This window comes from Mercenaria mercenaria, chromosome 2 (assembly GCF_021730395.1).
Source record: "Mercenaria mercenaria strain notata chromosome 2, MADL_Memer_1, whole genome shotgun sequence".
Lineage (NCBI taxonomy): Eukaryota > Metazoa > Mollusca > Bivalvia > Venerida > Veneridae > Mercenaria > Mercenaria mercenaria.
In genome coordinates this window covers 119,149,185-119,162,335 of record NC_069362.1, presented here as the reverse complement: position 1 = coordinate 119,162,335, position 13,151 = coordinate 119,149,185, and the positions used below count along the sequence as shown (strand labels likewise).

General features: G+C 36.8%; 1 protein-coding gene across 3 annotated transcripts in view; it reads right to left on the bottom strand.

The window, feature by feature from the left end:
* The window catches only part of LOC123565032 (broad substrate specificity ATP-binding cassette transporter ABCG2-like), a 65,891-nt gene that overhangs the window by 49,844 nt on the left and 2,896 nt on the right, over window positions 1-13,151 (bottom strand). The window contains exon 2 of one of the 3 annotated variants that reach the window (XM_053537671.1): window positions 10,665-10,921. In XM_053537671.1, coding sequence (XP_053393646.1) covers window positions 10,665-10,921 — 257 coding nt within the window. Of the gene's footprint in view, window positions 1-10,664; window positions 11,049-13,151 lie in introns of those variants that run through there. The other 2 variants (XM_053537669.1, XM_053537670.1) reach the window with 2 other exon arrangements.

Below are 13,151 nucleotides of genomic sequence, written 5' to 3'. Positions count from 1 at the left end.
TTCATACTGTTGTTTTCTTTTTCACTTTTAATGCAGTTGGAGATCAGTTCATCCACAATATCCCAAATGATGTGGCCACTGCAATATGCATTCTTCCAAAAGATGTCATCCAGTATTGGTGACACTACATCGTCACAAACTGATAACCACACTGGCCATAGCTTTATCAGATCAAGTGGTTCCAACGTTGTTTGAGCGGTGAATTTTACGCCAATCAGATGGAGAAATATGGCCGATACTATAAATTTCCTGTATTGTTAGTATGATTTAAAGGAATTTCTACCTGTTAAATAATGAATCAAATGAAAACGATGGGTGCACCTGGAGCGCAAATGTGTCTATGTTTTAGCACATGTGTCTATTTAGCTGAGATCTGTACCGTTTATTCAAACACTTCTGTACAGTCCGGCGGGGAAAGGAGATTTCAGATTTCAGCAGAATGTTGTCTCAGGATAGCCTTGTCGCTTGCAATCTCTAAAAATCTGTCTCTTCCTCTGTTAATTCTTCAAACATTTCGTCACATAAGACTCTCTCTTTAATACCTTATTGTGGACAGTTTTTTTTCCTTGATATTTTGGTGTTTGAAGTTCGAGTTAGCAGTCTTTTCAGTTTTTTTTTCTGTGTGTTGTTTTTTTTATTATTATTCACTTTGAGGACATGAAGAAAACGCTCTTAATCGTTTGCTTGATGACACGTCTTTAGTATTGCTGGTCCGGTTATTTTCTTTCATTGGTGTCTGTATTTCATTTGTATTTTCATTTTTGAACTGCGACCATAGAGGTTTATTACGTCGTTTCTGTTTTATGGAGGACAAATAAAATACTGTCTTTTCCCTGGCCAATTTTAACGTTCTCTGTGATTTATCTCTCTGAAAATAAGTGAACGCTACACGAATGAAAACATATACAAACAACTGATCAATACTTTTATCATGGACCGAATTTTATTTAATCTGTATGAACAGCTCAAATGCACAACAAATCAGTAATGAAATCGCAATGTATTGGTTTTATGGGATTAAAAAGTAACCAGCTGTAACTATACTGATTTAAAGAGTCAACCCGATTTTGGTATGCTGTTCAGTAACAGTCGTGGAGGAGATAAATATCCGTGAACTGGTTCTTGTTTTTATGCACTATTACTATTATTTACTTAATGATATTGTTCGATGTTCATCCTTGCTTTATGTTTCTGTGTTGATGTTTTTTGACAATGTCCTAAAAAGTATGTTAAATGCTAAGCTAACATAAAAATGTAAAAGTACAATATATAAGAAATGGCGGGATCATTAAAATGATATAAAACTCTCTAAACTTATTCATTGTTAGGCTTTAATGACTGTTTTTAAGACGGATAAGACTTCGCAAGTAAGACACAGAACGGTATCCACTTGGTTGCGTTGCATAGCGACCCACTCGAAACAGCGTTGCATTAGGTTTTCGGCCGATTTTTCAGAAACTACGCTGAATAATTCTATGAAAATACACACCCCTTGTTTTAAGAGGTAGCCCTTTACATGAAAAGTGTTTGAACAGTTACTTGTTACCGATAAACACTATATTTGAGGGGACATTGTCAAAAACTGTAAAAAAATCTCCTTCCCCCGCCGGACTGTACAGAAGTGTTTGAATAAACGGCACAAATCTCAGCTAAATGGACATACGTGCTAAAACATAGACACATTTGCGCTCCAGGTGCACCCATCGTTTTCATTTGATTCGTTATTTAACAGGTGGAAATTCCTTTAAATCATACTTACAATACAGGAAATTTGTAGTATCGGCCATATTTCTCTATCTGATCAGCGTAAAATTCACCGCTCAAACAACGTTGGAACCACTTGATCTGATAAAGCTATGGCCAGTGTGATAACTGTCATTGTTGAACAGCAAAATATCCCACTAATTTGTTTGTTTGTGCTGCAACAATGTTTTTTTTCCTGCAACCTCTTTACATTTTATCGGCGTAAAATTGTTTACAAAGCGTCCAAATAACACCTATCAGCCAACTGAATGGTCCTGTGATTTTTCCGATAAATTGCAACCTGTTCTGCGGTAACGTATACCAGTCAGTCAAATCTAGCGTTAAAGTCTCGTACCCGTTCTAGTTATAAGGAAAATGCGATACGCAACCTATTTTTTACGAATTGGGTATTAGGAATTTTACTTGCGTTTCAGTACGCACACTGTATGAATTCAGTTGGGTTTTCTGCAATTTTAATTGCATAAATACGCAAATACGCAGCTCATCTGGAGCTCTGCCTACCCATGATTTTCTAAGTCCAAAAGGGGCCATAATTCTTGCAAAAAGTAATTTAGAGTTATGGTACTTGCTGTGCAGAGTCAGCTTTTGATGGCAAATAAAAGCTCCAAGTTTTAAAGCAATAGCTTTGACCGTTAAGGAGAATAGTTTACCTAAATGCAAAGCTTAACCAAGAAATCTGATATATTCTATGTCCAAAAGGGGCCATAATTCTTGCAAACAAGAGGGCCATGAAGGCCCTGTATCGCTCACCTGACCTACTGACCTAAAGATCATCAAGATCAACATTCTGACCAAGTTTCATTAAGATATGGTCATAAATGTAGCCTCTAAAGTGTTAACTAGCTTTTCCTTTGATTTGACACGGTGACCTAGTTTTTGCCCCCACATGACCCAGATTCGAACTTGACCTAAAGATCATCAAGATTAACATTCTGATTAAGTTTCATGAAGATACAGTCATAAATCTGGCCTCTAGAGTCTTAACAAGCTTTTCCTTTGATTTGACCTAGTGACCTAGTTTTTTAACACACCTGACCCAGATTTAAACTTGACCTATAGATCATCAAGATTAACATTCTGACCAAGTTTCATTAAGATATGGTCATAAATGTGGCCTCTAAAGTGTTAACTAATTATTCCTTTTATTTGACCCCCGTGACCTAGTTTTTGACCCGACATGACCCAGATTCGAACTTGACCTAAAGACCATCAAGTTTAACATTCTGACTAAGTTTCATGAAGATATAGTCAAAAATGTGGCCTCTAGAGTGTTAACAAGCTTTTCCTTTGATATGACCTAGTGACCTAGTTTTTGACTCCATCTGACCCAGATTTAAACTTGACCTAAAGATTATCAAGATTAACATTCTGACCAAGTTTCATTAAGATATGGCCGTAAACGTGGCCTCTACAGTGTTAATTAGCTTTTCCTTTGATTTGACCCGGTGACCTAGTTTTTGACCCGACATGACCCAGATTCAAAATTGCCCTAAAGATCATCAAGTTTAACATTCTGACTAAGTTTCATGAAGATATAGTCATAAATGTGGCCTCTAGAGTGTTAACAAGCTTTTCCTTTGATATGACCTAGTGACCTAGTTTTTGACCCCACCTAACCCAGATTTGAACTTGAGCTATAGATCATCAAGATTTGACCAAGTTTCATTAAGGTATGGTCATAAATGTGGCCTCTAGTGTAAACTAGCTTTTCATTTGATTTGGCTTGGTGACCTAGTTTTTTATCCTACATGACCCAGATTCAAACTGGACCTTAAGATCATCAATATTAACAATCTGACCAAGTTTCATGAAGATACAGTCATAAATGCGGCTTCAACAGTGTTAACAAGCTTTTCCTTTGATTTGACCTGGTGACCTAGTTTATGATCCCAGATAACCAAATATCGAACTCGTCCAAGATTTTATTAAGGGTAACATTCTGACCAAGTTTCATTAAGATTGGGCCAAAAATGTGACCTCTATAGTGTTAACAAGCTTTTTCTTTGATTTGACCTGGTGACCTAGTTTTTGACCCCAGATGACCCAATATCGAACTCGTCCAAGATTTTATTGAGGGTAGCATCCTGACCAAGTTTCATTAAGATTGGGCCAAAATTGTGACCTCTAGTGTGTTAACAAGCTTTTCCTTTGATTTGACCTGATGACCTAGTTTTTGACCCCAGATGACTTAATATCGAACTCATCCAAGATTTTATTGAGGGTAACATTCTGACCAAGTTTCATTAAGATTGGGCCAAAAATGTGACCTCTAGAGTGTTAACAAGCTTTTCCTTTGATTTGACCTGATGACCTAGTTTTTGATCCCAGATGACCCAATATCGAACTCGTCCAAGATTTTATTGAGGGTAACATTCTGACCAAGTTTCATTAAGATCGGGTCAAAAATGTGACCTCTAGAGTGTTAACAGTCAAATTGTTGACGACGGACGGACGGACGGACGGACGGACGACGGACGACGACGGACGCCGGACACAGGGTGATCACTAAAGCTCACCTTTGAGCACTTCGTGCTCAGGTGAGCTAAAAAGCAGGATGGAGTTATGTTTCTTGCTGTACAGAGTCAGCTTTTGATGGTGAGCAAGTGTTGCAAGTTTTAAAGCAATAGCTTTGGTAGTTTAGGAGAAATGCTGACATAAACATAAAACTTAACCAGGCAATGCCAACGCCAATCAAGTGACGACAATAACATCATTTTTTTTTTAAAAATCAGATGAGCGAAAAATCATAGGTACAGTGCTTTAGGGTATAGCGGATAGCTAACTAATTTTTCCTGCATTCCAATTCAAAGAAATGACAATAATAGTTTTTTTTTTCAGTATATCAGACAGAAAACATCTATTCTTCTTAAAACATTCAGCTTTTCATAGAAATTCATGTGTTTTTTCTCTCCATGCCATTGTTTACATATGAGCTGAGTTAGCGTGTACAGGATAGCTTTGGTCATCTTTTACATAAATAGTTTAAAATCCACATCTTAACAAACTTTCTAAGACTTCTTTAATATAAATCAGAATAATAATGTATTCTCTTTTCAAAAACATTCAGCTTTTTAAATTTCTATCAAATACTTTTCATTCACTGACGTTTTTTACATATATGTTGTGCAACTGGATTACATACATACTAAGGGACACAACAATGCTGTATCAGCAACACTATTAGGACATTGAGTTATTGTTTCTGTGTTACATAATAGGCATGTTTCATTGTCAAGTATGCAGTATTGTAGTTGTACTTGTATCATGCAGATTAAAATGTATTAACCTTAAGAGTGTTATTCATATTGGGTCTCGAACCCTAACTTGGTTTATCCTGACAAGTAAATGACATAACATGGTGTCAGAAGTGAAAAACTGACACAATGTGGACTTACATTAAATTGTAAATTAATATGGATTAACATTAAATTGTTTATAACAGAGTGCAACATTAAATTGTTGGAATAATGGCGAAATTATCACCTCCAGAAAATTTCGATTTTACGAATTCGAGCAAATGGAATGAGTGGAAACAAAGATTTTCATTCTATCGAACTGCATCAAAACTGCATAAGGATGATGGAGAGATCCAGGTGGCTACATTAATTTATACAATGGGTCAAAATGCAGACAATCTGTTGAAGTCCTTCAATCTATCAGCTGATGATAGCAAGAAATTTGAAAAAGTCTTGGACGAATTTGATAAACATTTCAATCCAAAGAAAAATGTTATACATGAACGTGCAAAATTTCATTCAAGACGACAAAATCAAGGAGAGACCGTTGAGTCATTCATACGAACACTTTACAAATTGTCTGAAAATTGTGCATTTCCAGGAGACACCAAAATGAGCAAATAAGGGACAAAATTGTGATTGGAATATTAGATACAAATTTATCTGAGAAAATGCAATTAGAATCAGAACTCACACTTGAAAAGGCAGTTCAAATGGCTAGACAAAGTGAAATCGTAAAACGACAGGTCAAAGATCAGCACGATAAAGAGCGAGGGTCAGCGGACGAGGTCAGCCGCAGAGCCAGACCAAAACAGTCTTTGGGAGAATATCGGGCGCTGAAGCAAAAACCAACAAAAAAGAAACAACATAGGACTCCGAAGCCTAAAGGACAAAATCAATGTACTAGGTGTAACCGGACGCATATTCAGGGAAAATGCCCCGCAAAAGGGAAAAACTGTCTCAAATGTGGAAAGATGGATCATTTCTCTGTGTGCTGCAGAACTAAAACACTAAATGAACTCGCAGAAAAAAGTGATTATCTGGGAACTATAGAAACAGGAGATGGTCAATGGAGAGCCAAACTAAAGGTGAGACATTTGTTAGTCTGTTTTAAGATAGACACTGGGGCTGATGTTACGGTGATACCTGAAACTGTATACTTATCTCTAGGGAGTCCAAAATTAAAGAAAACAAACAAAAACCTATTTGGCCCTGGAAATAAGAAATTGAATGTCTTAGGTTCTTTTACCGAAACGTTATCAAGCCAAAACAAGTACTCAGTAGAAGAAATATATGTTGTGCGTGGCATTGATCGTAGTCTATTGGGTAGACCGGCAATTATCGGTTTAAATTTGGTCAAGCTTAACATTGATGAAGTTACTTCGGTAGATTCTGTTAAGCGCACCCATCCTAGATTGTTTAGGGAGCTAGGACAGTTAGATGGAGAATACCGTATTTCCCTTAATGAAGGGGCGAAACCGTTTGCTCTAGCGGTACCGCGGCGCGTACCTATTCCATTGTTTCCAAAAGTAAAAGCTGAACTTGAAAGAATGGAAAAGTCGGGTGTCATTTTCAAGGTCGATCAAAGCACTGACTGGTGTGCAGGCATAGTCTGTGTACCAAAAAGCGATTCTAACGTTAGAATATGTGTTGACCTTACACAGTTGAATAAAAATGTACGCCGTGAAAATTATCCCTTGCCCATCATAGATCAAAGTTTGGGGCGGATGGCGGGTGCAAAGTATTTCAGCAAGCTGGACGCCAATAGCGGGTTTTGGCAAATAAATCTTGCACCAGAGAGGTAGTTACTCACAACATTCATAACGCCATTTGGTAGGTTCGCATTTAAATGACTGCCTATGGGGCTTAGCAGCAGTTCTGAATATTTTCAGAAGCGAATGTTGCAAATCTTTGAAGGCATAGACGGTGTTTTATGCCAGACTGACGATATTCTAGTTTATGGATGGACAAGTGAAGAGCATGACTCGAGACTAGAGACTGTCTTAACTAGGCTAGAAAAAGCAAACTTGACTCTTAACCAAGACAAATGTGTGTTCAAGAAAACTCAGGTAAAGTTTGTTGGACATATGGTTGGCCAAGATGGCATAGCTGTAGACCCTGACAAAGTCAAGGCTATTAGGGACTTGGCACCTCCTAAGGATGTGCACAGTGTTCGAAGTTTCATGGGCATGGTCACACAGCTAGGAAAGTTTTCCCCACTTCTAGCTGAGTATTCAAAGCCAATTAGAGATTTGCTGAGTAGTAAAAATCAATTTTACTGAGGTAGTGACCAACAGGAAGCATTTGATAAGATCAAGTGTATTTTGACAGAAACACCTGTTCTTGCACTGTATGACCCAAACAGAGAGACTACTCTTATAACGGACAGCTCCAATTATGCAATTGGTTGTGTAGTGCTCCAGAAACAAGATTTGTAAACAAGGTTCAGATTTGTTTCATTGGCGCGGTTGCACATATTTGCTGGTGATAGATTATTATTCTCGCTACATGGAAATAGCTAAACTCAGTTCACTGTCGTCTGCGACTGTTGTTGCGCATCTTAAATCAATCTTGTCACGTCATGGACTATGCGACACTATAGTCACAGACGGAGGTCCGCAATATGCTTCGGATACTTTCAACAAGTTTTGTGCTGATTACGGTATCGAGCACATAACCTCAAGTCCGAGGTACCCTATGGGTAATTCAGAAGCTGAACGTGCCGTACAGACTGTCAAACGTCTGCTGAACGCGTGTGATGATCCGTATCTCGCTTTGTTGACATATCGGGCTACTCCGTTGCAAAATGGGCTTTCGCCAAGTCAATTGTTATTCGGGCGTCAGATTAAAACTACACTCCCTCAAGCGCCACAAAAGCTTGATCCGAAACCGGTAAATTCTAGAGAGATACAGCAGAAAGAAAAGAATTACCGTAATTTCTCAAAGAAAATTATGACAGGTCTAGACGCGCTCAGTACCTTCCTCCACTGAAGCAAGGGGATGGTGTATTTGTGAAAGACATGAATATTGAGGGTAAAATAATAAAAGAAGATTCACGACCGAGATCATTTGTTGTAGAAACTCCTAAAAGTATTATTTCAAGAAATCGTAGACATTTAGTTAAACTGAACAAAACAGTAAGCTTTGATAAAGAAATTGATATCCCATTCCAGTCACCAGTGTCTAACGAACAATCAGACTCGCAACTGTCTCCTAATCAAAACACATCAAATGCTGAAAGTTCAAACAGTGTTGTTACAAGGTCTGGGAGAATTTCCAACCGCCAGATCGTTTAAACTTGTAATTGTTTGAGGCAGTTTACAATTATTGATTTAATTTAGCTTAGGTTAGCAATAACAGTGGAATGTACGATGTGACATTTCAATTATGTTTTTACATATTTTATTTTTATTAGTGCATAACACCACCATGATGTTACAGACAAACCTCGAGTTAAAAATCAACAGTAACTTTCATACTTTGGAAAAGGGGTGTTGTGCAACTGGATTACATACATACTAAGGGACACAACAACGCTGTATCAGCAACACTATTAGGACACTGAGTTATTGTTACTGTGTTATATAATAGGCATGTTTCATTGTCAAGTATGCAGTCTTGTAGTTGCACTTGTATCATGCAGATTAAAATGTATTAACCTTAATGTCATGTATTAGGTATAAGACCATAGTTACAGAGATGTATATTGTGACGACAATGATAATGAGGGTATTCGTAATTAAAAGTTGTTTACGTTAGAATTACGTTTGTTGCAATTCCAGCCAAAATATCAACGTACATAATAATTGGCGACGAGATAAACCAATTAGAAGATGAATTCTACATCTATCTAACGCGTGGTAAAATATTCGAGAGGAAATTCTATCCTGGAGGACATTTTATATCCGATCAAGAAAAAGTGTAATAGGTGTCGGATAGACAATAATTTCGGACAGTCACAATGGCAGTATCCATAAGAAAAATTGAGTGTTTTGATAACACAAGTGAGACTTGGCAAAATTACGAAGAACGTCAAACCAAACTCTCAAGATTCCTATTGGCTTACAGGAATGCAGAACACCAAACTACTAAAGTCAGTCCAGCCAGTCTATTCTATGGACGTAACTTACCAACTAGACTGGAGAAACTTAAACCTAGTTTGCGAAAGAGAGTAGAAGATCAGCAATCCAAAATGCATCGCAGTACTACAGATCGTAATTTCGATATTGGTGATTGTGTTACGATCAGAGATTATCGTAGTGGTCGAGATACTTGGATTCCAGGCAAAATAAACATGAAAACTGGTCCTGTTTCGTATCGTGTAAGGATTGCGCTGGGTGTCAGCTGGCATCGGCATGCAGATCAGATTCGAAGGTCAGAACTTGTACCTGAACCAGATCGTGTGGTACAAGACTCTAATTACCATTGTCAGATAGTGTAAATAGTCGTTCATCAGCTAGTAAGTCATTTTCTAGTCAGTCAACAGCTAGTCAGTCATCAACAAGTCCTGCGAAAGTTGAGCAAACAACTGGAAACCAGCAGCAACCCCCTGAAAATACTGTACCTACAGAAAAACGTTACCCAACAAGAATTCGCAAGAAAGTTGAAAAGTTAAATTTGTGATTTGATCACTTGTGCACAGGGCATAATAATCCCTAAGTGATCAAAATAGGGGTTAAACTCCTATATCTATCATCAGCATGTTTTCTTATTGATAATTATTCCAGTTAAGATCTTTATAATTTTCAAAGTATACTGTAACAGTTATGAGACATTAAAAACATTGTTTCAAGTTGTTTTTTTTTTTAAATGTTGGTATAAATGTTCATTACATACATGTAACACTGTTGATACAAACTTTCAATGTATGACATTCTTGACATATACTTTGCATCTGTAACTTTTAAGAATACTTTTGTTAAACAGTTATTTTGAACTCGGATTGAAAACTGGATACACTGACTAACATTTAATTAGTATGACTATGAACATTACCGATTAGAAGTCTTAATAGTATATTTCAATTTAGTGTGAGGGTGATGTCATGTATTAGGTATAAGACCATAGTTACAGAGATGTATATTGTGACGACAATGATAATGAGGGTATTCGTAATAAAAAGTTGTTTACGTTAGAATTACGTTTGTTGCAATTCCAGCCAAAATATCAACGTACATAATACTTAAGAGTGTTATTCATATTGGGTCTCGAACCCTAACTTGGATTATCCTGACAAGTAAATGACATAACAATATACACTGATTTAGTCTATAGGGGATAGCTTTCTTTTACATTTGATGACATATGAAAAATAACACAACAAGCAAATATTTAAAATGTATGTCAGAATGTCTGTTTGCATGCCAGTAAAAGAATGATATGAAAATTTATACAATAATTCAAGTCTAAATATAAAATTTACCAATCTATCCTCTATACCCTAAAATCCGCTATACCCTAAAGCACTGTACCCAGGTTTAATCATGAATTATCTGCCCTTGAAAGTCAGAAAATACTGCAAAAAAATCGACTTTCAAGTGCAGATAATTCATGATCAAGCCTGGGTACCTATGATTTTTAATACATATATCCAAAAATGTAATTGTCCGAATACTATTCTGCTGATTACACACTGTACATGTACACATGCATGTATGTACTTACTCGATTCCTTTGAGAATGGCTTTGTCCTCTGTTGTCCCGCAACATGCTTTTGTTTTAACCTTCACCGTATATTTAATATCATGAATGGTTAATGTAGAACCCTTTTCTGCAGGTGATAATACGGAAAGATTTCTGTTTATTTCGGATTTTCCAGTCCCGTTGACATGTTGACTTTTTTCGCCGGCCGGAATCCAAATGTGCGTTGCGTCCGACTTAACTCCATAGGAATTATTTGTCCCGCTTTGAATCAAACTATCCTGTGTATAAGATTTATTTGTGTGAACAGATGTCATTTTGTCAGCAGGAAACACAAAAAATCTAACGATACTGTACAGTACCAAAATTTAGATTTGTTTGTATCACGTGATCCGATTATACCGAGAATTAAAGGGGAAGTGTATTGTATTATGATTGGCCCCTATGTGCGCTTATAAACGTAAATGTGTGTCTGCCAGTACTCATCACAAAATTTAAATCGTGTCGATTTTGACTTCAAAGTTGTTTATTTACATAGTACTGATGGATCTGAATGAATGCAACGGCACCAGACTAGACTAGCTTTTTGACAATGAATCAATATCTATTGGCGGTAATCATATAGCATGACAATATATATTGCTCCCATGTCCAACATTATATATCGATCAATATGATCATTTTAATATCATTCCCAAAATAATCATCTAGAACACAATGTCTTTTATCTACAATATATATAGGTTGAAATAAGACCAAAGATATGAAAATTTAACAAAATAACCCAAATAAAAAACGTATATATAGCACAGCGATAATCTTTGGACAATGCAAGAAATTATACACACTGGTATACATATAACTACGAAAAAGCATTAGTGCCAGATGTATGTTATTTATCAACTCGAAATTTCGAGTAACTAACTCAAAATTTCGAGCTACTGAGTCGAAATTTCGAGTTAACTAATATAACTCGAAATTTCGAGATACGTACGTAACTCGTAATTTCGACTTAATAACTCGAAATTTCAAGTTACTAACTACAGTAGTTTACGTTGATGTATCTAGGTCCTGGCCAAGATTAGGTAACCTGGTGTATTCATCGGGTAGCCCTACAGGATCATATGATTAAGCTGACCGGGCAGCGTTTTGCTCATAAAAAATATTAAGCCTACTATTTAAACCATGTTTTCGACCTAGTTTGAGCCCATGGGCCACGTCGAAGGCGTCCCGCGAGTGCCGAAGGCAGTAGAGGAGGGAGAGCAGGAGAGGGGGGTTCCACCCTCTCGTAAGGGGGCTGAAAACTTCTGTTCACCGGATTTTTCTGATCAAAGGTGCGTTTCGGAAATTTAAATGTAAGATTAAAATTAAATGTTGATTTGGAATTTCAGGTATGTCCATTTTGCAGCAATACATTAAGCAACAAGTTAAGCATACGGTTTCAGAATTTAGAGTAGATAGAAACGAAGTTTATATTATTGTATAGTTTAGATGTACGTCGGTATTTTATTTTATTTAAAGCAGTTATTTAAGATTATTCAAAATAATTAGAAGAAATTAGCTTTCGGTTAGTTTTGTTTTATTATACCACGAAAAACACAATTGTTTCCAATTTTTTTAAACATACGACTATTTTTTTTCCATCGAAGCAATTATTATAGATTATAAAAAAAATCGCTCTTTAGATCATACCGGATTAAAGATATATCAGATTTAAAGCGTTTATTTATGATTAATCCAATCAAGCAGGGTCGTTACTTTTGACACGAAGTGTGTCGAAGTTTTCACACCCCGCGGGCAATCATGACAGATACAGCTCGTTGCCGATAATTAGCATGGCAATATTTCGGCACTTTTAATCTAAGCAAAAGCTGAAATTTTATGCGAAAAAAAAAAAAGCTGGTACGGCCGATATTATGCTCGGACAAAAAAGTGGTCCGGCCATGGCCGGACCGGCCGGACCGCTCGCGACGGCCTTGCCTGGATAGATTTAGATTTTGAGGAGAGGTCATAGAAGGTGACCGGGAAGTATTCAAACTTAGAATATTTCACTATTTTGACCATATCTGTAAGGTTTTCGACCTAGTTCTAGCCCCTACCACCTGAACATACTGTACTTGTAAATGAAGGTATATATCCTGGATACAGTTTGAAATCTGGAGTAGCTCTAGAGGCTATGAGGTAGGTCATACATTGATGTATGGTAGTATATGTTCAAATCGCTACATGTTGGGTACAATATATGGATGTGTAGATAGATGATTCCACTTCGATGAGTCAAAAGTCGTCCATTACATTTTTGGCCTTTGACAGACGGACAGACGTTCAAATTTTGCGGATAAAAGGGCAAGATACGAAGTCGAAATTTCGTGTTATTAACTCGAAATTTCAAGTTACTTAACTCGAAAATTCAACTTATTAACTCGAAACTTTACTAATTCGAAATTTCGAGAAACGTAACTCGAAATTTCTCGAGATATAAATAAATAAAATACACCTGGCACTAATGCT